Source organism: Poecilia formosa, unplaced genomic scaffold (genome assembly GCF_000485575.1).
Source record: "Poecilia formosa unplaced genomic scaffold, Poecilia_formosa-5.1.2 Scaffold468, whole genome shotgun sequence".
In the NCBI taxonomy this organism is placed as follows: domain Eukaryota; kingdom Metazoa; phylum Chordata; class Actinopteri; order Cyprinodontiformes; family Poeciliidae; genus Poecilia; species Poecilia formosa.
In genome coordinates this window covers 315,563-342,126 of record NW_006800407.1, presented here as the reverse complement: position 1 = coordinate 342,126, position 26,564 = coordinate 315,563, and the positions used below count along the sequence as shown (strand labels likewise).

The 26,564-nt window shown below is 41.5% G+C and overlaps 2 protein-coding genes across 2 annotated transcripts; one reads left to right on the top strand and one right to left on the bottom strand.

Moving 5' to 3' along the window:
* Positions 1–923: 923 nt before the first annotated feature.
* Positions 924–13,024, top strand: LOC103156186 (uncharacterized). Its single transcript, XM_007578155.2, has 4 exons — positions 924–2,303; positions 7,465–7,659; positions 9,083–9,293; positions 10,133–13,024. The coding sequence occupies exons 1-4, from the start codon at positions 1,649–1,651 to the stop codon at positions 10,365–10,367; spliced, it is 1,296 nt and encodes a 431-aa protein (XP_007578217.1). The 5' UTR covers positions 924–1,648; the 3' UTR covers positions 10,368–13,024.
* A 718-nt stretch (positions 13,025–13,742) lies between these two features.
* dkc1 (dyskeratosis congenita 1, dyskerin) lies at positions 13,743–21,596 on the bottom strand. Its single transcript, XM_007578153.2, has 15 exons — positions 21,494–21,596; positions 20,345–20,397; positions 20,173–20,259; positions 18,975–19,066; positions 18,710–18,894; positions 18,168–18,232; positions 17,952–18,078; positions 17,663–17,793; positions 17,331–17,474; positions 16,258–16,378; positions 15,959–16,077; positions 15,277–15,380; positions 15,010–15,049; positions 14,233–14,391; positions 13,743–14,158 (listed from the first exon to the last, which is right to left on the bottom strand). Exons 1-15 carry the CDS (start codon positions 21,507–21,509, stop codon positions 14,099–14,101), a joined length of 1,503 nt encoding a protein of 500 aa, XP_007578215.1. The 5' UTR covers positions 21,510–21,596; the 3' UTR covers positions 13,743–14,098.
* Positions 21,597–26,564: the final 4,968 nt, after the last annotated feature.

Below are 26,564 nucleotides of genomic sequence, written 5' to 3'. Positions count from 1 at the left end.
GATAGATAGATAGATAGATAGATAGATAGATAGATAGATAGATAGATAGATAGATAGATAGATAGATAGATAGATAGATTTGCACTGTATACATGTACTATACATACAGTGCATTCAGAAAGTGTTCACAGCACTGTACCTTTTACACATTTTTATGTTATTAACCTTATTCCAAACTGTATTAAATTAATGTCTGTCCTCCTACACACAAACATCCCTTCATGACGACGTGAAATTTTGTTTATTTTGAAAATGTATTAAAACCGAAAACCAAGAAGCTACATTTATGTGAGTATCTACAGCCTTGCTTAACATTTTTGTTAATCCACATTTGGAATCAAGGCAGCCTCAAATCTTTCTGAATTGATACCAGCCCAACTCACCTGTCTTTAGGCAGTTTGGCCCGTTCTTCCCTGAAGTTTTTCTCCTGCTCCATCAGGCTGGATGGAAGACATTTGTCAGTCATTTTCTGAGCTCTCCTGATACATTCAGTCAGGTTCAAGTCTGGTGTCATAGTCATAGTTCTGAAGCCTTTGAGATCTTGGCCATGTGCTTTGGGTCGTTGTCCTTAACTGAAAAACAGCCTGTCATTCCTCTGCAAAACAATGTGTATATTGCAAAACATAACAAACATGTTCAGTTCTTTCTTTTTCCCCCTCATTACCAAATAACATTGAAATAACTAGAATAAAGTAAAACATTTTCAAGAATAAATCAAAACTCTGTTTTGTGGTTAAAAGTGAAATATTGAGAATAAAAGTGTAATGGCATCTTTAAGGGAAGGAAGGGTGGACTGCTGAAGCTGGTGTGTTCTTCTCCAGCAGGGTTAGTATGTGTCTGGACAGGATCAGTGCTGCCTGCCGGCCTGGGCTGAAAGAATTCCTTGGATAATAAATCCTATTTACTTTATAATGTTACACAAAACCATGGCTGTCACGTAACAGGTCTATGACTGTGTACTTTGAACACTCTGATCTCAATATAGCAACTTTATTTTCGATATTTCTGCACTTTCAACTTAAACTTCAGTCTTTACCAGGTAAACCGCAGAAATATCAACAAATTAACAAAAAAAAATCCCATTTCGTAATTTTTTTCCATTGACCCTTTTTAGTAGTCAGTAGACATCTGATTCATCTGCTTCATTTTATTTGTATTTCACAAAATCTAGTGGAGAAATTCGACGTAATATTGTTAAGATAACCTCATCAACTTTGGCACAAATGGAACCCCATATCAGTGCAGACAAATTTTCTATTAATATTCACCGAATTGTTGTTCCAGCAGAACGGATAAACCGGAGTTAACCATTGTTTCAAAGGTTCAAAATAAAATAAAAAAACAACAAATCCATAATGTATGCTACTATATGTCGTGTCTTTTGAAATGTCCCTACTTCTGTCCCAGTTCAGACATTATAAACCTTCGGCAAACCACGGCGGAGTGACGTCTTCTGGTTTACGCAGATTCGCAACCCAATGACGCAAGCAGGAAGTTGGGAGAAAGTCCGAGCATCCTCGGAGAAGCGAACTTCAGCTCGTAGGTGAAGTGAAACAAGAATCCAGAGTACAAGTGAGTAGTCGACCAGACTCGTGTCCGTTTGCCACAGGGCCGTCTGTACCGCCTGCTTTCTCCGTTGGTTCTGACAATGACGTCGGCTCTCCAGCTTCCCAACGAACTATGGCTGCAGGTGTTCAGCTTTCTGTCCTGGAAGGACAAGCTGAGTATGCGCTGCACATGTTCTCACTTTAAGCAGCTGCTGGATGAATGTCGGCCTCTGTGGCGGGGCTTCAGCGTGGTGCTGAAGGACCTGTCCCGGTACAACCGCGCCTTCTGGCGGAGCCTCGCTCGGAGGCAGCTGGACAGCGTCGCCCTGCGGGGAGGGAGGAAGAGGGACCTGAAGCTGCTCTCTGTCTGGTTGCCTCTACTCCAGGCCCTGCGGCTGGACACCTGGAGGGGAAGCGACGTCCAGGAGCTGAAGCGGTTCCGCCACGTACACAGCCTGACTCTCACAGCCTGTTCAGAGCCGCTGGTGAACCTGGAGTTCCTCCTTCCTCTGGGTCAGCAGCTGACCCAGCTCAGTCTGTGTAATGTGCAGCTGGCCTGTCCTCCCTCCCAGCTGCTGGCCAGCCTCTCCCGGCTGACTCGTCTCAGGTCTCTGGTCCTGCACCATGATGGCTGTCTGAAGATCCCAACGCTCAGAGGTGTCCTCTCTCAGCTGGTTAACCTCAACTCCCTGTCCTGGACCATGATAAACTACAAAAGACTGTCTCAGGACTTCTTCTGCCCGGCCACTGGCCCAGGTAAACAAAAGGGGAAACCTATACCTTCAGACTGGAGGTGGGCGGGTCAATCCAAAATATTGGTAATATCGCTGCTAAGTCGGTATCGGTATCAGATCGATAAGCTCCATTCTTTAGTTTCAGATTCACCTCTACTTAAGACTGAAATTTATATCTTCCCACAAGGACATAAGAAACGAGAATGTTAATGAGAACCTGATCAACTGCTGTCAAAATGTCAACCTGCATTTTCTGCATCTGTGGGGAAGTAGACCTAATGATAAGAACAGTCATAACATCACACAGTGATAATGTAAACAAAGATAAAAAAAGACCTAGTCTGTCAATCAAGTTAATATAAAAATATTTATTGGTGTAAAAAAGTGTTTGATCCAAGAGAAAAACAGAACTTAGTATTTAGTCCAGAATCTTGTGTTTACAGATCCAGAGATCAGATGTTTCCTGTAGTTCTTGATCAGGTTGGTGTTGCAGCAGGGATCTGGTCCACTCCTCCACACAAATCTGTTGCTGGGCAACAGACTTTCAGCTCCCTCCAAAGATTTTCCATTAGGTTCAGGTCTGGAGACTGGCTGGCCCACTCCAGGACCACTAAATGCTCCCTACAGAGCCGGGCTGCGTGTTTGGGGTCAGACCCAGTCATGACCCATCTTCAATGCTCTCTCTTAGGGAAGGAGGTTGTTGCCCAGAACCTCGTGATACGTTTTCCCCATCCATCCTCTTCTCAATGTGATGCAGTCCTCCCGTCCCCATTTGCAGAATGCTTCCACCCCCATGCTTCACAGAGAGGGCTGCGAAAGACACAACAAACAAAATAAATAAATAAAAATTGGTCTGCCCTTACAAGACCCTCTGCAGGCCCTCTGGTCTGAGCTGACTAACATAAACTCATCTCAACTCAAAGTAAGGGAACAGCACTCAGTTCATCTGAAACTATAAAACATGAGCCAAATTAATAAGTAAACACTTCAAGATACAATTAATTTATTTAAAATAGAACTGATAAAAAAACATTAACTGTATAACTGACATGACACACCCACCTGCAGCTAAATGAAATCCAATAACCTTCATGAAATCTGTGACCACAGCGGAATGTCCAGAAATGGAAAATATTCCAGAGTGGTACCTGCATTCAGTTAGAGAAATCACACAACCATGACATAAAATCCATACAGTCCAACAGAACAGAGACTCAGTCAACACACAGCCCTGAGCATGCCACAGCCACTCCTTTATTTAAACTGTACAAAGAGGAGACCAGACCGGCTTTCAGAGCAATGCATTCTGGGAAATTCATCAGATTCTCGAAGGACATTTAAGTTTTCCTTTGATGACTTTTTCCTTGTCTGCGTTACATTGTGCAAACTTTGGCATCCAGAGCGAATGGCAGAGGGATGATTCGTGATTTTAAGAGACATGAAATAAGCAAAAATAAAATGCCAAACATTTACAATAATGTGGAAAGATTTTTCCAAAACTAATTTCCTGACATGCCCCTTCTAAACGGCAAGACTAAAACAGTTTGGATCAATACCTTTTCTGATTTTATCTCATGGTGTGTCAAAGTTTAGTCTGTTTTTATTTAGCATCTCCAGAAGATGAAAAGTCAGACAAATCCAGCAAGGAGCCGACACACGATCATGTTATCATGTTTACAGGCAGCAGCTTTCTGGAGCTCAAATACCAGGTTCTGTTTGCCAAATTGTCATCTTTGGTATTTTTAAAGCAGGTTTAATCATCAGTGATTTTCAATTCAAAACATTTATTCCAAAGGAAACTTAAATGCTGTTACTTATATCACCAAGAATCTTCAGATAGTTGTTATGAATGTTGATGCTGGGGCCAGGAAGGGTCTCCAGTAGCAGTCAGTTTTGAAATGAATCTAAAGAGTCCTCTGACTGAAGACTGTCACTACATGGCAATCTCATGACTGTCTTGACATGCTAATGGTTCAAACATGTTGAAACAACATTTTATTTGTTGTTTCAACAAATGGATGAAACCGTCAGTTGTTGCTAAATCCGCTAATCCACTTCATTTGCTTTTGCCGCTCCTCGTTAAATCTGACTGGCTGTGTGGTTAGAAAGCTGGGCAGATGATGTGATCCTGGTCCCATATAGGTGAACATTTTTTAAAATCAGCTTTGGTGCTGTGGGAACTCTGGTCGGAAGTAAGCCAAGTTAAGATTAAGAAAGGACTCAGCCCTCTGGAAATGGTCTGTTGTGCACTCGGAGAAAAAACTGCAGTCAAAATTTAGTGAGAAACTTTGACAAACATTCAGAAAGCAGAAGCAGAAGTGTAGATCAGAAAACCGTCTCCATGTTTTCTCCGGTTTGTTGTTCTCTGTGTTGTCCTCCTGAATCCCAAAATCTCAGGATTGACTTTGTAACCAATTTAACACAGAAAGGTGTCAATGAACTTATTTCTAGATGCTCTTTAAATATGGGCATAGGCCCATCGCAATCAGCAATAAATCAATTAATTGCATGATAAATTAAAACGAGTTCGATAATTTCCATTTGCATGATTATTTTCTTTCTCTTTTTCTCTCTAAGGATGATAAAAGTCTTCTGTCTGGTGCTTTGGTCTCAGCTAGCCTTTGTATTGAAGGATAGTTTTATTTAGAAATTTTATTTTATTTATTCTTTCTGTTGTTTTGTTTATTTATTTTGAATATTTCAAGTCTTTCATTTCCTGTTTTGAATGTTCATTATAATTGAAAGTTTATTGAACTTTGAGAATGTGTTCTTGCATTATTTCCAGACATGAGTTATGTACGTATCTGACTGTTCCATGCTTTACAGTAATTAGCCCTGAGTGTTGTTACTCCATTTTATAAAAGAAAATGTAGTTCTATACTAATAGGATAAATTGTTTTTGCAGGTTCCTGTCATAAATGATATTATCTTTTTAATAAATGGGGTTTTACTCAGATTAGCATTTCTGATATTGGAATGGTTTGAATGTTTTAAGAGACAAAAAGCCAAAAGCGAAGAAATCTGTAAGAGAGGTGACTATTTTTTATACTGTAAATCCAGTGGTGGAAAGTAACGAAGTACAAGTACTTCGTTACTGTACTTAAGTACAATTTTCGTGTATCTGTACTTTACTTAAGTATTTTTAATAATGGATACTTTCTACTTTTACTCCACTACATTTTACAGTAAATATCTGGACTTTCTACTTCACTACATTTCTACAAAACTGTCGCGTTACTCGTTACATCCAAGTCGCGTTGTGTTTTTTTTTTTCCGTTAAAATGTGAAGTTCAGGGTCTTAAGGTGGCGCCGTAAAATCCAAGCAATAACATGACTTAGTGTCTGTGTCACCCATCGCCTCCACCTTTACTCAGGTCCAAGACATGCGCACATCAGTTTCCTCTGAGCGCACGCTCAGAGCGTCAGTAATAAAATAGCGCTGCATAAACCATAGATATGGCGACATGTAAAATCAGCAGCGCTTCGCTTTCACAGACGGTGGGGACTTCATCCAACTTTTAGCGTCACTTGGAAGGAAAGATTAAAGAAAGGTAAGATCTGTGGACGTGATGCTAGCAAAGCTAGCTGTACTGATTTAGACACACATGTTGCATCTACGATGAAAAAAAGTGTCACTCATGCGCTGAATTATTGTGTGGAGGTATTGACTGAGGTGTCGCAAATATGGGACAACGCTGTGACCAAAGTGATATGACATTCAGGAACGATACGATTCTTCTGGACGGATCTTGACTAAGTCCTATAGGACTGAAGCCTCACTGATAGCCGTTCTTTGTTCTTGTAATGCTCTGCGTACACTGCAGTAGCTATTTTATTTCATTAAAATTTATTTAATTAGCGAACAAATAAAACAAGAACGTAAGAATACAGAGCATGCTCATTGCTCTTTGATTTCGTCACGTGTCATGGTGGGAGACATGGAGGGATTATAAAACAGTCATGGTGCTCCTTCTGCTTGGTTATTTCTTGCTTTTTGGGCCTTGGACAGTGTTCATAGTTGAGCGTTGTTAATTACTATGTTTAATGGTGTAGAGTTGTTATTTCTGACATGGGCAATATGGCCAACCGCCCAGGGCGTTATTTTTTTTAGGGATGGCAGGAGACCTCTGCGGATTGTAAGTACATTTTTTGAGTACTTTCTCCACCACTGTGTAAATCCACGTCACCATGGTTTTACTGCTGTTTTCAGACGCGGTTCATTATAGTTGTCCTGCTTTAATAGTCTAGTGTAATAGTGTATTCAGAGCTACCATTATCTAACAGATCCCTCTGTCTGCTCTGAACTCCTTTTTTGGAAAACTCAGTAGCTCGGTCCTAGCTAGCATTCCTGGAAGTCCTGAACTGGGAACGTCACAAAGACAGTTTTCCATGCGTCTGAAAGAATCAGCCTTGTTTGGAGACACTTTTTAGCTGAAGAAAACTGTGAGTCTTTCAAAGCTAACTTGTCTGACTGTTTTTGTGCCTGTGAAACATGGCAGGAGTTCAAACTTCTGTTGTAATGAAGAATAATACCCACCCTAAGCCTGTTTTTCTGGATCCCAACACTTGATCCGGTTGCCTTCCTGTGTGCAGCTTTTCTATTTCTGGATTCTTCCTTTTACTGTGTCTTCACTTAAAGATGCAGTATTTTACATGAAATATGTTTTTTACATATTTGTTAGAATGTTGTGACAGGTTAGAATAAGACAGATTATCTGTGGGGAAAAAATCAAGCTCCTCTGCCTTTTCCCAGTGCTCCCAGTACCAACTGCAGAAATTAACCACTCAGTCAGAAACAACCAATCAGAGACAGGAGGAGGGTCTTAGAGCTGTCAATCACTCTCATGCTTACCTTCTCCCTTTGCTCTCTGCTACATTACATTTAGTTTAAAATAACATTGCCAATCACTAATGCTTAGGCTAGTTAGCATAACCACCTGTGACAGCAGATAAACTGTAAGTTGTTTGTTCGGCATTAGCATATTGAGCAGCGAGTACACGATGTTGACAGACACTGCTAAGCCCCTCCTCCTGGCTCTGATTGGTTATTTTTGAACATTAGCGGTGCATTTCTTCAGACTGCAATATTAGCACTACATGCTCCAGTTTTAATGACATAAGAAACAGTATAAGCATTCTGAATAAGATGTCAGCCTCCTAACTGACTGGTGTTCCCCCTGCAGCTGCTGGTGCCTCCCTGCAGCTGTCTGAGCTGCAGCTGCTGAATTACGATGCTGCAGTCACGCCGGAAGTTCTGCAACCTTTGGCCAATCTCCGCAGCCTGTCGGTCTTCCACCTTTACTCTGTACCCGGACCCACCTGTCACCTGCAGACATGGCTGTCATCACTGCAACAGCTCTGCAGCCTGAGTGTGCACGGTAACTATCACCTGACAAACGGGTGCAGTGTTACTGAACCTGTTAAAAATGACCAGTATCAGGCCTGCAAGTTATTATCACTGGAGACTTTGGTCACATATTAAGTAAGTAGTAAAGAGGTATGGGGAAAAAATAAAAAGTCGTTTTTGAACTACTGCAAATAAATATATGTCTATATTTCAAAATAAATGTTGTCTAATCATATATCACTGCTGCCACCAACTGTTTTGGAGGGGTACTGCTTGTTGTGGAGGCATGCTCTGCTTTTGAGTTGGAGCAACCAATCACTTGGCAGGGTGGTGGCCGCCCCCTGGCTCCGCCCTGGGTGTGTTGGAGAAGGGATGCATCTTAAAGCTACAGCAGGGTAGCTCTCCACGACTTTAGATCAAAGCAGGTCCATGTGAAAAAAAAAATGGTGCAGTCAAAGTACAGACCTGAATCCAATTGAGAATCTGTGACTAGAATTGAAGTTTTCAGATTGCTTCCATCCAATCTGATTGAGCTTGAACTATTTTTTGTTTTGCTGCGCTTTCTTGCACAATGACAATAAAGGATTCAGATTTTGATTTATAATTAAATGTCCTATAAATGTTTGCCTTTCGCCGTACACAGCTGGTAGAGACATGAGTGATGGTGGCAATGAAAGGTTCTTCTACAAAGTCCAACACAGGAGGGCAGCATGCAAACACCAGTTTTCTTTTGCAAAGAATTAAAATATATATATATATATTTTTCCTCTTTACAGTTGTGCTCTACTTTGTGTTAGTCTCTCACATAAAAGATTAAAATATATCAAACTTTGCTGTGGAAATGAGACAGTTTGGAACAGAAAATAACATTACGCCCAACTACAGGTGGGCAACATGGACAAAGGTTTATTACTATATTTTATGGTACTACTGTGATGGCAATAACAGTGACGATAAGAACTATGTATTACTTCTCTTTTAGATAACTGTGACTGCATAACACAGCAATCACAGCCAATAAATACAAATGCTCTTGAAAAACATTCCCATTTGTAATGAGCTCCTTAGGACACGTCCACTTAAAGAAGTGAGATTTGTTTCATGAAACTGCTCAGTCATTTCATTCAATATTTTCAAATTTATTGGTATTTTTAGATTCTCGTTGAACAAGGAGTAGAGAAAATGGTAAAAAAAACAACAAAAAAAAACAATTCCAACAAAACTTTTCTTTTTGTAAACATCATTAATTAGAATGTACAGTAATATGTGATAATGTTTTGAGCAGCCATTTTGGATTTTCAGGTTTGAGATTAGTTTAAAATCAGTTTCTAGATGTCATGCAGCACAGATGAGTTAAACTCCAACAAGCTTCACTTTATACAACAAACCCAGCAGCTGCAGTCCTAATCAGCGCCTTCATACTGAATGTAACTCCTCTGGTTGTCTGTAAACAGGAGGGCACCCCCTGGTGGTGTATGCTGACTTCCTCCCATCCTCCCTCCGCAGCCTGACTCTGTGTGTGGACCTTCAGCCTGAGGACCTGCAGATTGTCTCCTTCAGAGCTCCCAACCTGAGGCACCTGCACCTGGAGCCATGGAGCTCCTCCTCCAAACTAGTCAGGCTCCTCCCACAGCTGTTCCCTGGCCTGAGGACGCTGGCCATCAGGTGGGACGCTCAAACACCAGTCTCACCAGCTGCATGTCCATATCGAATGTGTGCAAATCTTTGTCGATAGTCTGCCGACTTTGAAAAAAGACAGTTTTGCAATTACTGTTTCTGTCAAATAATATATAAAATTAAAATCACATACAAATAAGCTTGATCTCGCTATAGCTAATTATAAATCATGGCAGCGACAGATGTAAACTGTTACATGAGATATTCATAATTCAATGGCCATCATTTATCAGCCAATAAGGGGAGGTGTCAGTGTTGGAGGAACAAGCCCCGCCTACTTGGGAGTGGCTACGTATGCAGCGTTTTGGGGAAATTGGAATCGCCAATTTTACAGAAGAGTTATGGATTCAACAGAACGACGCACTAATGTTTATCAACTGTGTGATGCTAGAGCTCTGGTGGAAGCAGCTGCACATTGTCCAAAATAAAAACAGAAATAAACCAACATCCAACTGAGATGTTTCCATTAAAAAAGTGAATAAGTTTGTTCACACAATAAGCCACTCCATCGTCTTTCTACCACTTCCTGTCGTCTTCTTTGTCGTTTTCGCCAGTAGTAACATCCAACTGTTGATCACGTGACTCCTGTGATGCAAAATAATATTTCCACTGCAGTTTTGCAAAATACATCTGTTTCAATACGGCCAGAAAACCACCTCATCCTAAAAGAAACAACTTTTTATTGAGTTTTTTTTAATTGGCGTGTTTCCATTAAGCAAATTTATTCTTGTAATTTTAATTCGTGTAATTTTAGGGTTAATGGAAATGCAGCTACAGAGCTCTTTGGTTCCCATAGTAACCTGCGGTCTCTCTATTCTTGTCCTCAGACATCATCACGCGTCCGATGAAGACTTCCTGGGTCTCCATCGGCTCCAGCATCTCAACACTCTGGAAGTTCTGGATTCATTTTACAGGCCAGATCCTAAAGATCCGAGCTTGGTTGTCAACAAGCCAAGTCCTCGTCTGCTGCAGCTGATCTCTGACCTGCAGAAACTCACCAATCACAAAGTCAGAGTCCTCACCAGTTCACACATAGACCTGCTCCCCTGTGGCTGCGTCTGACTAGAGACCAGGGCCAACAGCTGCACCAAAACCCTCTGACTGACCAGTGGAACCAATCAGGGCCAGGTGCAGTCCTACTTCTCATTCTTGGGATTCTGATTGGCTGTGAGGTGGGCGGGTTCTCAGGGTGCTGATGTTGTGGCTCTGCCCCCTGTGGTCTTCTCCGGTACTCTCCACTCCCAGCTCTGAGTGGGTTTGAAGTTGTTGCCCAACCACTGAGATTATTCTTTACTTTGTGAAGGACATGCAGTTTATTCTTTAGTGTGCAATGAAAAAGGATTTCCTTCGGTTCTTGCTTTTTGTCACATTTTAAATATTCACATCATCAAATGAATTTCATCATAAAACAAAGATGACCTCTGGTGACCTGTCCAGGGTGTAGCCTCCCTCTCCCGGTGACCGTTAGAGATGGAGCTGTTTTCAAATCATGGTTTCATTTATTAAGAGAAAAAACCTGATCTTATGTGAAAAAGTAACTGAAGCTAGTACTAGGCATTTGAGATCATGAACAGCTTGTTTTAAGGTCATGCCACTGAATTTCAATTGGATCCAAGTCCAGACTTTGAGTAGGCCACTCCTAAACCTTCATTTTTTTTATTCATTCAGAGATGGACTTGCTGGCACGACTCAGATCACTGCCCTGCTGTTTACGCTCAATCTGTTTAAACTTAAAGGGGCAGAATTAGGCATTTTTCTGCCACATGCTGCCATTGTGTAGTAACTGTGTTGCCTTCAGTTGTTGTAAAAATACTGCATTTATCAAATATGTCTTGAAAGAAATCTGACTTCCCAGTTTAACCCTTTGAAATTGGGCCTCTGTCTCTTTAAGAAGCGCCTGCTCTTCCAATCCGACTCTTGACCTTCAGCACATCATTTCTGTTAAGCTGTTTACAGCCATTTTAACAGCAATGCGCTGAGTAGCAGTAACTATGATGAGCTCAGCCAGGTGTTTGCTAATTGCTGCTGCTGCTGCTAGTCTGGAGGAGCTGAGTGGAAATGGGGGATGCTTGTTTAAGCATTTAAACCTCCCGCTAACCCTACCCTCCCAATGGTTGCCATGGGAGATTCAAGGATTCCTCAAAAATACATGAAAGCATCAAGTCAACACTCCTGGTATGATGAGGGAGTAACATTATATTATGATGTAAAGCTCAAAAAAGTTGATTGTACATAACACTGCCCCTTTAAGAACACTAAAAGAAGATGTTGCTCTGCAGTGGCAGCTTTGGCCTTGAAATTCTCCAGGATGTCATTCCTCTCCAGTCTTTCCCTTGTTGTTGAAAATCCTCTAAAGTGGCTGAATTAAAGCAATTCCTGCAAAGCAGAGTGGATCTAAATTCATCCACAGCCATAACTGGATGTGATTTCCAGTTATCACAAACACTTGATGGCAGCTGTTAGTAGTAAGTGAAGGACAACTAGTTATCAGGCTTGGTGGAGCTAACAGGGCCTGCTGGGTATGGATGGTTTGGTTCCCTTGATAAATGTAATCATCACATGGAAGCTGCTTCCTGTATTCAGTCACTTCTCTTTGATATTAAAATGTGATGAAAATGCAAAAGCAGAAGAAATCTGAAAGGTGGCTGAGGCTGAGTGAGGCAGCTGAGCGGTGCTGAGGTTGGTTGGTTCCAGATTGCTCATCTTCTGCATGTAGCCAGAAAACATGGACCACATTCAGAGGAAGATACCTGGCAGAGTTCATCTAGCTCATTTTTTCTGTTTGCCTCTTAATACATCAAACACTAAAAACAAACAGCTCTCTAGAAGATGTCTGTTTTATACAATGTGCTAAAGAAACCTGCTAGTGCCTGAAGTTTTATGTTACACTTCTTTATGTTTTTAATGAAGAACCTTTATGTGCTGAGTGATTGTTTTTATTGAAGTTTGATTGCACTGGTTGCAGTTTTTGGCTGTTCACCAATATTTAAAGGGTCTGGCCTGCCGATTTGGCCGACACTGATTGTTTTGTCTGAGAAGTGGCTTAGTGATCCGCAGTGACTGTTCACTATCTGACTGCCGGCCGTCTGTCACAGCAGATCAACAGGAGACAGGCTGGTTTTCAAAATCTGCCTGGTCTCACCTTCTTGGTTTATTTTTCTTTTTTTTGTCTCCTGCTGAAACCCTTTCCAGGAATAACCGCCATTGTTGGGTATTTTATTTTGAAAGTGTAACTGGTTACTGTTAAGTTACCCCATTTAGAATGGAACAGTGGTTTTTCATTTACTTTGAAAAAGTTTCTAAATGCATATTTACTTTGACCTGCCACAGGTGGGTGGCTGGGATCTAAGGTTCTGCTGGAGGAGCCAGAGCTGGTAGATGTGTTTCAGTATCACAGCCTTTAAAATGACTGGTCTGTTCTTCTTTGATTTCTTTTTATTTGGGAAACAAATAATCACTGGGAAGACTCAAATTATTTTTTCTAGACAATAACGAGATCTTTCTGGAAAATGTTTTTGTCATCAGTAAAATACTTTATTTTTGTCTGTTGTCTAAATCTTGTAAAAAGAAACACTATATTTTGTAAATATTTCTCCTGTGGTTCTGGTTATTATTTCTAAGTATGACTCACATTTTGACTACTGTTGTGATACGTACCTCACACTATTTAAATCTTCCTAATGAAGGAATACTCAATAAATGTGGACCTTTTAACTACTGCAGCCTCTCCTTGTTATTTTGGTCCTGACAAAATAAACACTTCAGTTCATCTTTCTGATGCCTCAGACACAAAATCCTCAGTTTTAAAAACTCATTGAAAATCAATTCACTGCAGCGGTGCACCTGTGTGGTGGCCATTTGAATTGTTCCTCTCCTGAAATATTTTTTAAATATGTTTAGTATCATCAGTGTTTCCATGAATTACTAACATTTTTCAGTGTAGTCATTTTTAAATACTCGCCTGTCAAAGTATATGGCAGAAATGCAGGTTGTCCTATTTTTTTGTCCCCTGCATTAGTTAAGTGTTTTCTGGTTACTCCTCTCCTGGACAACCTCTAATCAAAAAAAACATTTTTAAATCCAGTTGTGTTGAATCTGTCGTTTTACTGTACTACCAAATCCATAAAGATTCATTTATTCTTCTCTCCAGTGATGTGTTGGCAGTTATCAGTTCAACCCTGATGTCAAACTAATTGTTTTACGCTCATCTTTGGCTTTTTTTCTTTTTCTGCCTGGAGTTTAATTCATGTCTTGTTGCTGCTCTGATCTGTTTATACGGAATGATGCGAGTTAAAAGCTGAAAATTCAAATATTGAGCATTTCCATATTAAATCGGTCTAGTTAAATCAGAAGCAGCCCTGGTTCTGCTATACCCCAGCAGATTAAGGAGCAGACATCACCAGTCTGACACATTCTCTGAAAACCAGTGAGGACAAATACAGAATACATTTTTATTTCAAAATAAAAAAGTTAAATATTTACAGATTGAAGTAAATTGATAGATTTCATGAGCAAATGTCTTCTTCCACCTCCATGAACAGCGCAGGGCGTTTCCGTTTCCATGTCGACTACATGATGGTCTGTCCTGTCTGAGGACGGAAGGCAGAGAGAAAACCAGTACAGCTGCTGGAACTGGACCGAACTGGACCGGACCTCTGGACTGTTCTGGTACTGAGACAGGTCTCCACTCATGTCCATAGCTAACACCGTCCTCATGTCCAGCAGTACAGCTGCTGCAGCACATTGTGCTGAGATTCCCTTCCAGCTGGCTGGCTGGAAGAACGAGGCGCCGCTCACTCCGCCAGCTCGCTCTCCTTCTGTTTCTTCTTCTTCTTCTTGGGTTTCTCGGCGACCTGGATCACACACACTTCAGTGAGTTCTGGTAAAAGGTCATGTTCACAGACTGAGGAGGTCCACTCCAACTCACCGGCGTGTCGGGCTCCTCCTCGGTCTTTTCCGTCTCGGCTTCCTCTAGCTTTGCTTTTTTCTCCTTTTTCTTTTTCTTCTTTTCTTTCTTGACGTCCTCAGCAGACGGCGTGCTGGGCTGGGCCGGCTCACTGTCGCTCTCTGCTGACTCTCTCTTCCTCTGCAAGAACGTCATGATCACAGCTGATCAAACTTCAGGAAAAATTAACTATCCGGTGCTTTCACTGTGTACAGACAGTTTTCTGCCTCAAGCATGACAAGACATTTAATATCACGAGAGGATCTGTAAACTAAATATCCATCAATCAATTTGAAAAGTGAACCATTTTTCTGAATCAAAAATAAACAAATTACCATTCCTATTTGAATAAAAGTCATTAAATTCTTCTTTCATGGGAACAACAGATTATTTTCTGTCCAGCCTCAAAATAAATAAATACATTAAAAAACATAATATAGATATATCTTCCTCTATGTCCACAGCCCTGTTCTACACTTTGCTTCAGGGTCTGGACTCTCAGCTGTGAGACGATTTAAACCTTAACCAAAAGCTAACATTTCGCCATGACGTTTGTAATGTATGCTGAGTGCATCTATCCACAAATACACTCCTTCCATCTAGAACTAACAATGAAGGGTTTAATTATTTAAATGGCAGTCAATGAAATATTGATTAAATGATAAATCAGCTTGCCATATTATCTTGCTGCTCACACAGGTAGCTTGTTATGACAGCACACCTAAAGACCATCGCTCTAAAGCGATAGTGTGATCTCACCTTAGCCGAGGCGTCGCCTGATGCTGCCACACTGGAGGCGCTGCAGAGAAAAACACATGTTGACGTTAAACTGCCTCAGGGCCTGAAACAGCTGAGACTGTTCTCTGGGGAGCGGGGCCCCCAGCTGCTGCTGGCCAGGGGCCAAGGCTCCGAGCAGAGATTCATGTAGCAGAGCGACTCCCTCAGAGAGCACGGCAGCTCAGAGAGGGATAACTCTCTGCAGTGAGCGAGGGCCACCAGCAGGGGCCAGCAGTGAGTGCAGGGTACCTGTAGTCAACATACTGGTCCTTCCAGTCCTGAGGCGTGCTGCCGTTGGGTTTACCATGTTTATCCAGGAGGCCCTTCTGAATCATCATCTTCTTCTGGCTCGCCTGGTTCACACAGCATCAGACCAGAGGTCACAGACACACTCAGGCATGTTTTCATGTCTTACAGGGACTTTAAATTGATTTCCAATTATTTTCTAAAGCCTAACCCTAACCTTAACCAAGACACAATTCACACCTTAGTCCTAAACCTAACATACAAACAGCAGTTCTGTTTTTGTTACATATGATGCCATATATACGGCATCATATGTTCAATTTGAACACATGATTAAATGCAGTTTAGTGATATAAATCTCTCTCCTTTAAGTGACTTGTGTCCAAAGAACCTCGTCACAAATGAGAATGTTTTTCAAGAGCATCATTTGTGTTTATGGGGATACAAGTCATAAATAGTTCTTATCACTTTAATCATAATAAGAATAAAAATATTATGAACATTTCCAGAATGATAAAAATTTCAATAAGTTACTTTAGCTTATATTTTAGGATAATTGAAAAACAGATTTTATTTTATTTTTTGGCCTGTTTTTCCCCTCCAACTTTCTGAGGCCTCTCTAGAGCCCCCTGGTGGCGCTCACTTAGAAAAACACCATTAGAAAACTAAAGGCTCTTCCTCATACCTTGGGCCCCAGGCCCCACTTCCTGGGGTACGTATCCCGCTCCATGATCACCCTCTTTATCTTGGCTACAACTCCGTGGTCACAGGTGGAGATCACCGCTGTGGTCATCAGAGCCACGGCTGCAGGAAGAGGACAGGCTTCAGTCTAGTTAGCGATCAGTCTGACCAGACGGCAGGCTAACCGAGGAGCCATCAGGTAAGGGTGATAGATAGCAGGTCATCACGGCCCGAAAGCTGCTGCATCTACTCAGATCATCATGTGGCGTTGGCATGACAACCCGCTGACCAACCCGCTCTCACCTGTGCAGATGGCCTCGCCCTTGGTTGTTATAACGACGATGTCCTGGTTGACCTCGATGCCGTCTTCATAGCGGAGCACGCCGGGCAGCATGATCTTGGCGCCGTAGCAGATGGCGTTGACCTGCAGACGGAGCCGGGTCAGAGGTCACAACCACAGAACTGATCCAAACACCAGCAGGATGAGGGTCACACTGCACTTTTATACTTTGATTTTTTTTAGAGAAACATTATCCAAGATACGAAATGTTTTATACAACCAACTTTTATTTAGCCAAACTTTACACTATTTTAATACAAGACCTGTTTTAGAGAGGCACCAATCTGATATTAACATCTACATCAGACCCGATTCTGAAAAAAAAAAAAAAAATTCAAGATGGGATATCAGTGACAATGTTCCATTCCATGAGTGCAGATCTATTCAGTCTAATTATACACTTTGAGCTCTGAACGTCGTGCTTTATTATTCATTTTACATTATATTTCGAATTCATAATTGCTCTTTCTGAACCTTTTTGTTTTTACAGTTTATTTTTAAATGCTCGACCAAAATAGTCAATCTATTGTTTTTGTCTGAACAAATGAAAGTTGTTTTTTCCATGTCTGACCAGCTGGTGGAGCTGTTCTAGTGTTCTGTACTGGTGCAAATAAATGAGTACCGTATTTTCCGCACTATAAGTCGCACCTAAAAACCTTCAATTTCCTCAAAAGCCGACAGTGCGCCTTATAATCCGGTGCGCCTTATAGTGCGGAAAATACGGTAATTCAGTTCATTTCTCTGTTTAAAACGGAACGAGTTGATACTAAACCTCACATCAGCATTGGGAGTGAATAAAGTGGATCTGTGTGTCCTTAATTATTTTACTACATAAGGTGTTATAAACATCATTTATGACTCAAAATGCTATGTTGCTAATGCTATATTGTGTGTGTAAACATTTTTTGTAATAAAATTTTTTTTGTTATGTTGTGGACGCCAGGAAGAGTAGAGACTGTCATGGCAACGGCTAATGGGGATCCCAAAAACAAACATGAACAGGAAGGTCAGCCTGTTTCCAGGGAGGAAGACTCACCGCACTATCCTTCATCACCAGCCGCTTGTGCGACACCAGCAGCTTCTCCAGAGGGAAGATGACTCTCCTCAGGTACGTCTCATCCTTGTTGTGGTCGAACTGCCACTGGGCATCTAGAACATCGTGCATTGTCACCAGGTTGTCCTGCAAGCATACAGCCACACTGGACATGAGCGATGTTGGCAGCGCTGAGCCTCGGCGGTCGGGACGCTCCGGCCGCCGTGTCTCCGCTGCTCTTCCTTCTTCCAAAGGCTAATTATCAACTCGGCACTGAACAGCAGAGCTGGACTCAACGCTTTGGACTTCTGGCCGGAACCAGAACTCCTCCTGACCTTCTCTCCCAGGACTCCGGAGCGGACCCGCCGCAGCTCCTGCATCTGCCCCCCGACGCCCAGCAGCAGCCCCAGGTGGACGCACAGGGTCCGGATGTAGGTCCCGGCCTCGCAGCTGACCCAGAAGATGCCTGTTGGAAAAGACAGATAGATTGAAATGGAGGTGATGAAGTCATCACTGCATCACTGGGCTCCAGATCGGTCCAGGCTGGTTCTGACTCAGGACGGCTCCAGGCTTCATCTGGACCAGGACCAGTTGGAATGACCCGGGGAAGAAGCAGCTCCTCACCCAGCCTCCTCTCTGGGTCGTACTCGATCAGCTTGCTCTCATAGATGGTCCGGACTCTCAGCTGACGTTTCACTGCAGCGATCAGCGGCGGACGCTGGAACAAGGCTCCGGTCAGCGTCTCCAGGGCCTGTGGATGACCAGTCAGCAGCGATCAACATCTTCTCTAACTGTGTCATGTGACACTGTGTTATATTTGCATTCAAACTGGAGGCTCACCCGGGCCAGAACGTGCTCGCTCTCGATTGCGTTGTGCAGCCGGACGATTCCCACATACTCCTTACCTGGAATCAGAGCAGAGAGAAGGTCACGACCTTCACCATGTTTTAAATGAAAACATTCCGTCATGTTTCACTGACCAGTACGTCTGTTTTACTGATTAATCACATCTTCTGTTTTTAGAAAATCTGGATTTTTTTTCTCCCCCCACTAATGAACTCTTCGGGTTTCTGTAGTTCAGCCATCTTGTTTAGCAAGCATGTGACCAAGTTTCTGTTTATTTGGCCTTTGAATTCAGGTCAAATAAATAGACCTGAATGATCGACATAAAAGGCAGTTTTTGGAAATATTTTCTATCATTTGGAATTACCTTAATTCCAAATGATAGATGAATGATAGATGTAATGTATTAAAAGGAGATTAAATGTGAAAAAAATTGGGATTTTAATCCTAAACCAAACTCTCTGTCCTGATGATGCGGCTGTTTGACGTGGCTCATGCAGACTAACAGTAATCATAGGCAGCTGGTGAAGGGAACCCACCGGCACTCTGCTGAGACTTGACCAATCGCGTGGCTCGATCTATGCAGACGATCAGGCAGCCAGTGACCTTGGGGTCAAGCGTTCCGCTGTGACCGGTCTTCTCCACCCGCAGGATCCTCCGGATCCACGCCACCACCTCATGAGACGACGGGTTGGCCGGTTTGTCCAGGTTGATGAAGCCCGACCTGGTGGAGCAGATGCATCGCCGTCAGAACCGGGTTTGGGCCAGAACTGGCCCAGAAAGCTCAGGGTGACGTTACCGTACTTGACATAGTCGGTGATGTTCCTCTTCAGAGGGTTGCTGCCGCATGGGATGGGCGTGTAATGAGCTGTTCGGATGTTCAACTTGTGGAAATTCTGTAGGAAAAACAGGAAATGTCTTTACCATTGATTCACAGATTGTTAAATGATTTGTTGAGAAAACGGCTACAACTCTCTGATCTGGGAGTCTGCACAACTGAAGATCCTCCATCTTAATACTACATTATATTTTCATTAAGAAGCCAGGAGTTCTGCCATGTTCACACTACAGATGCAGAAGTTTCAGTGTCTTGTGATTTCATCCAGATTTTTTATTTTTATTTTTAGGGTTATGATTTCACTCAAAAACTTTTTTTTCTATTCAAACTCTTTATTCTGTTGAAATTAAGTAAGTTTAAACAAAAAGAACATTTAAAACTTCTCAGGTTCCATATTGGATCCAATTCCATCAGTTCATATTGAAAACAAAAACAGGCTTGTGCATCAAATCCTGCAACTTAACTGACCAATGTGAAGTTAGCTTAGCTGCCTGGCTTTTTCTTAAATTAAATAAATAATTACTCAAGTAGTGGGTGAGCCAGCCTTCTACAGTGGCCCAGTGGAGAATAATGTGATATACAATGACTGGCAAATAGGAGCGGAAAAAATGCCAAACATAAATTTTGGAGCATTTAGAATCGATCCAAAATCTCCAGGACTAGGAATTGCGATTCGTAAGTGAATCAATTTTTCTCTTTTCTGGTTGAATGCACCAAGTTGTTCCAATTAGAGCATTTGTTTTCTGAAGCTCCTTCTTCAGAACCAACCCCTGAACTCCATCTCGGCTCTGACTACAACTCTTCTGATGGTAAATCAGTCCACAGGTTAAAGAGGCTGCTACATTTAGACAACTAAAATCATATCCAGCTGAATAACTTGCTTTATGAATAAATTATTTAAATGTGATCAGAACAGGAAGTCGTCTTGGCCGTGGCCGCGTCCAGTCACACTCCGTGAGGTTGCTGGTTGTAATCCGGCAGAACGCTGGAAAAACTCCAGCCCCCCATGAAGCGGCCCCGCCCCAGAACGGAAGCAAGGGCAGCGACTTGAACGGGGCGGCGGCACTCAGAGAATGGATAAACCGCTTCATCATCTCACATGGTTCTGAAACAACAAAAACTAAAATCCCCCCCCCCATCAGGGCAGGAACACCTGGGCCTGACCTTCAGTAGGAGGGGCCACTGTGATGTGTCCAGGGAGGGAGCGATTGACTCTGGCTGGATGAAGAAGTCCCCACTCTGTTGGATCTCCTAGGAAACACAAGCAGACTGTTCAGAAACGGCCAGGGGAGGGGCTCTGAAAACCTGAAGCTTCAAGTCAAGTTTTTCTACAAACCCCAACAGATTCTTCCAAAACCTTCTTTGACTTCTTCTTTTTCTTTACTGAAGCTAAAAAATAAAATAAAAAAACAGAAAATCTGGTTAAAAAATACTGAAAAGAAGCCATCAGTCAGTTTTCCTGCTCATTCACATTCATTAAGAGCTGATAAATTTCAATTAGTAACATTTAAAAATTTATATTTTAAAATATTTTTTAAATATATATTTTTTAAACTGCCCATATCGTTATAATTGAAGTTTATTTACTTTAATTTTTAGTCAATAAGTGTATTAATAAATTAAATGCAGTTACTGTGAGTAGTTTAGTGATACAAATTATACTTCTTCATATGACTGGTGTCCTGAGGAAGCGCATTATAAATGGGAATGTTTATTTATAGTTGTTATTGCTTTAAACTGAAAGCTTTAAGAACACCACGGAAATCCTGCTATCAACGCTAACTTCAGCTTCTTCTTCGTGGGTTCTAAGCAGAGGCCCACGTGGTGTCTCCACGTGCTTGCAACACGTGGTGGCTAACGCTCCCAGCTAACAGGCCACTGAACATTCAACCCCACACTGAAAGAGTTGCTACTTCTGAGACATCGTTTCCACAGCTCTGGTGATCTCAGAAACACAGCAACAGCGTGTTCGGCTCCTGGTTTATTAGCCATTTTAAAGCTGATCTAGTTTGTATTTTACAAGTCAATAACCACAACAGATCAAACTATAGTAAAATAACGCTTTCACTTTCAAAATAGCAATGCAATCAATTTCATATAATTTTTTATACAGTTTAGAGCCTGCTTGATCAAAATGACTCACCACGTGTTTCCTGTTTCACGCATTAACAGTTCATGCGCCTAAATCACGATTAATAAAAGACGCCACGCTATTTCATCACAATACGCTGATCTAAATACTGAGATTTGGATGAGATTTATTTTTGCAGAATGGCTGTAAAAACACAACTATTAATCTAAGCTGCACCTCAGACCAAATTCCGAAATCCGCTTTCCTCGCCACAATAAAAGCAGCTAAATTACACAGAGAGACGCTTTACTGGCAATAAAACCCCGCGTTAAAGGGAGGCGTTAAAACATCATTATTTGACCAGGAGAAGAAGTAAAAACTGCCCCTGCCCCACAGAATGTGTTGCACACTCACCTTCTAGGTCCGCCATCTTCTCCGGAAAGAAAGAACGTTCACCGAGCGAGGAGTGGAGAGCAACTGCTTCTTCCTCTGCGAGCAAGAAGCGGAGGTACTACCGGGTACACTACTGCCCCCTGTCGGAAAACAACGATTCAGCACAACCAATATCCGGATGTGCTTCATCCATCCATCTTCTGTACTCCCTTGTCCCTTAGTGGGGTCGGGAGGGTTGCTGGTGGTAATCTCCAGCTAACGTTCCGGGCGAGAGGCGGGGTCCCCCTGGATAGGGACACAGAGACAGACAGGACAAACAACCATGCACACACACTCACAGCTAGGGAGAATTTAGAGAAACCAATTAATCATTAATCTGACAGTCATGTTTTTGGACTGTGGGAGGAAGCCAGAGTACTTGGAGAGAACCCACGCATGCACAAGGAGAACATGCAAACTCCATGCATAAAGACCCCAGACCGGGAATCAAACCCAGAACCTTCTTGGTGCAAGGCTACAGCTCTACCAACTGCGCAGCCCGGATGTGCTTCAACATAACAGAATAATGTTTCACTATTTCAGCCATTCTGTTAAAAAATATGAAGTATCATATAAGCTCTGGTCTTGGTTCATTTTGGTGAATATGGCATAAAGCTGATGTTTGTTTTCCAGAAAATGTGAATATTGCATAAGACCACATTGAAAGGATTTTTAATATGTGAAATAGAATAATCATTCATTCCTTAAAGGAAATATGGATGAAAATAATAATTAATCATGTTGAAATATTTCAAAAGAAGTAAGTCTGCTTTCTAAAATAAGGTAGTAAATTCATGTCTTTCCAGAAAATATTTACTGGCTGAAACTGATCAAACTGATTGATAAAGTTTTTGTAGTTCACTCTCCATAACAGTTGATGTTGGTCTCTTTGATTGCTAATTGTCATAAAAAGTGTAAGCTACAAAAAGTCATTGCAAAAGAAGCTGCCTGCTCATAGAATATGCAAGCCTGGAAAGTTGAGTGGAGGGAAAATGGATAAAACAAAAGACACAAGCAACAGAGATTACTGCAGCTTTGAGATGATTATAAGGCAAAACTAATTCACATTTGGGGCAGATTCATAAGGCATAGACTGCAGCATCATGGCTCACACACACACATCCTCACACACATACACACACTGTCTTATTTGGTTGAACTCCTGTTAAAATGATCTCTTTTCTGTTTGTTGCACAATGACTTTTGGATCTTTTAAAGTTTGAAGTGCCTTCAGCCTAATCAGCATAGAACAGTATCAAGATCTAGAGAAACTCATGCGTTCATGTTTAATTGCATTTTAATAGTTTGCTACTGCAATAGTGTCTTCATGGGTCTGCCTAAAAAAATCAATCAGTGTTTCGGCTTTTTTCAGATTTCTGGAAGTTTGTTCCAGATTTCTGACTAAAACCAGGAAGATAGAGAACATCTCCAGTTCTATCTATATCACCCAGTTTTGCAGTCCTTTACTGAGAGAATAGACTTTAAAATTCTGATGTTAGTTTATAAATCACTGAATGGTTTAAAGTTCTGCTGTTGTTGTATCAACCTTCCAGAACCTCTCAGGTCTTTTGGTTCTGCTCTGCATGCAGAACCAGAACCAAACGTGGAGAAGCAGCATTCAGCTTCTATGCACCACAAATCTGGAACAAACTTCCAGAAATCTGAAAAAAAGCCAAAACACTGAGTTCCTTTAAAACCAGACTAAATCCCCTCCTGTTTAGAGCTGCTTTTGAGCCATAATAAATGGAATAGTAACCAAAACATTTGACGTGTACTGATGATTTTAACAATGACACTTGACAAAATGTAACGTCTGTTCCTGTTTTCACAATTGTTGAGTGTGTGATGTGTTTATGATGTTTTTATGTTGTCATGATGTAAAGCACTTTGAACTGCCTTGTTACTGAAATGCGTTAACAAACTCAACTGATTGATTAATCCAAAATATTATTGTACATTGAAAAACACTCAACTTTGTGACACAAAAGAGGAGACTAATGGTAAACAGCTGCAGAGGCCTTGAGTTCCTGCAGTCAGACAGAAACCACAACATGTGAACAATGCTGTTGCTCTGTAATTTATATCAATAAATGTTGCTTGCAGCCATCAGGTCAGCAGCAATCCTCCAGTGTTGTATCCTTTATGCGTTGCGTAGGCGGTAGTGAGAGACACAGTAACTATGGTTACAAGGAGAGTCGGGCTGGTGTGGAAATTTTCTTAGCTTCTTTTTTTTTTAATCAAAAATTCTCTTTGCTAAAGACTTTCAGAAAACACAAAGACTTTATTGTCTTTGTTATTGTCAGCCTGTCCAGGCATGAATCATAGTCACATCAAATGACGTTACATTTTGTTGTTTTCTCTCTAAAACACACTGTTTGTCTTATTTAGTGCAATAAGAAGTGAAGTGAAGTAAACTAGAAGACTTGCTGCAGGTTGGAATGACAGCAGGAGGTGATTTTATACAGGAAATCAATCGGCCATTTTGGTTCTAAACATAACTCATGATAAGCTACGGAACAGGAAACATCCTATTGAGTTACATGCACATAAACATGGAGTTGCTTTAACCGATTCTGTTTTATTTCTGTCTAAAACATGAAAACTCTTCCTGATAAATTAATGACAGCAGGAGACGTCTAGAGAGTGATTCTGGTCTGACCCGTTAACACCAGCAAAGTGGGGAATGTGGGTCTGAAGGTGCTGAAGGAGATAAAGGAAGTGCTGCAGAATGTGTGTTTGCGTGTGTGAGCGTGGGTTGGTGTTTATGTGAAGTGTTGAAGGGCACTCTCAAGGATTTTCAGTGTTTCCTGTAACACAACTATGATTTATTCCCTCTACCCCCGAGCTGACAGCCTGTGTGTGTGTGTGTGTGTGTGTGTGTGTGTGTGTGTGTGTGCGTGTGCGTGCTTGCAGATTCCGTTTTTCCTTTCTTCAACTGCACAGAAAAAAAGAAAAAAAGAAGAAAGAAGGAAGGACACAGCAGTCTTGCAGTTGTCTCAGTGTTCACTGGGCTCTTTGTAATTCTTTACCTGTTAAGTAAAATGTTTAAATAGCACAAACAGTCAACGCCTTACTTCCATTTATTCTCAACTCTTTTGGCTACAATTAAAAAAAGAGAGAGAAAGTGAGAGAGAGAGAAAATGGATCTATTCTGTGTTTTGTCTGATCTGAACTAGTTTTGCACAGGCTCCTCAGATCTGTGGAGTGGATCACATCACATCAGATGGATTTTATTTCTTGGTGTTTGGAGGAAGGATGATGTCATGTTAAAGCATGTAGGAGGCAGGACAAAAGCAGCATGCTGCAGTAGTGTACTCAGCTCCTTATTTGGTATCAGCCTCACCTCTTGCTGATCAAGCTTTTGCAGAGGTGAAGTTTTTTGGCGCTTTGCAAAAGTATTCACATCCAATGAGTTCTTTTTTTTTTTCACATTTTTTTCATGTTCCAACCAGATTTCAGTTGGATATTGCGTGACAGATTATCGTAAACTAGGGCTTAATTGTGACGGAAAAGTACAAAATTTTCTGTTTTACAAATAAAGATTAGAAATATGTGAGGTTGGATTCAGCCACCTGGCTAAACGCGATGTAGATCCACCTTCTGCTTTATTTTGTATATAGGTTTATATATAACTTTATATAGGTTTTATTGGGTTTGTCTCTAAAAGATTTCCACATCCACAAACTGGAAAGTCTTTATCAAAGTCAGACTGGATGGAGAGCAAATATAAACATCTGTTTTCATATCCTGTCACAGATTCTCATTTGGATTTAGATTTGGACTTTGACTAGGCCATTCTAACTCATAAGTACACTCTGTCTAAACCATTCCATTGTTACTCTGGCTGTATGTTTGGAGTTGTCCTGTTAGAAGGGAAAACTCCACCTCAGTTTCAGGTCTTTAGTTTTCTCCTTCCTCTGTATTTAACTCCATCTTTCTTCCCTGCTGAAGGGATGCATTCCCATGGCATGATGCTGCTACCACCATGTTTCAATGTCAATTCTTTTTTCTCTTTCCAGAATGATCTGCACTGTCTGGGTTTGGCCACAAGCAGTGTTTTACATGTAGACCAAAAACTGCAAGTTTGTTCTTGTCTGACCATAGTTGGGCTTGAGAAACAGTTGTGCTGCTAGGTGAAACAGTAAGCAGCTGGAGTCAACCAGTGTGATGAACTGAAAAGTAATTAGAGGAAACAGCAGAATTAAATGAAGACAAAAGATAAAACCTAAAGATAAAACACAGGAATGCAAAGCACAGTGCCAAATAGCAGAGATCCTGGTGGACTGTGGACCACAAGGTACAGCATGTAAATGACAGTTACATACAGTACCCTGGCATGAGCTCAAAGCTTACCAAAGGATTGTTTTTAAAATATTAATTGATAAGTCTCTGAAAGAAAAGTCACTGAAAACAAAAGCTGAAGATACCGGTGGAAAGAAGACAACATGGACAAATTAATGTCTGTGGTAACATTTATCAGTTTCTTGGGGTGAGTTGCAGAACATTTGCTTTTGGAACTCTAGATACATAGCTGCCATCGGCACGTAGATCTAGGTCTGCCCGGCCTGGGGCAGCACTGCTGCAGCTGTGCTGACTGTGACATGATGGTGATGAGCTGCCGAGCAGCGCTGTGCCCCACACTGACTAACTGCATCTCAACACCTAAAATAAAATAATTTACTTCTTGCTATATATGCAGCTAGAAGTATATATATGTATGTATACATACATATATATGGTGGCTGTGTCTCAATGTTCCATGGAAGCAAACATTCATTTTGTTCCCACAGCCTTTTATCCACCTCTTCTTTCCAAACTAAATGTGCTCTGTGGTGAAGTGGGATGAGCTGAACTCTAACTGAACTGAACGAACATCTGTCTCATGAATTGTGGTTTCAGTAATTATAGGTATCAGTCATCTCTTGGAAAATGCAGCCAGACAGAAAGTATTAAAGAGCCTCAGTATTTCCTGCAACTGGAGTATGAGACGTTGAAATCATCGTATAAAATCAGATTTCACCAAAAAGTATAGGAAACACACAATCGTTGTTAG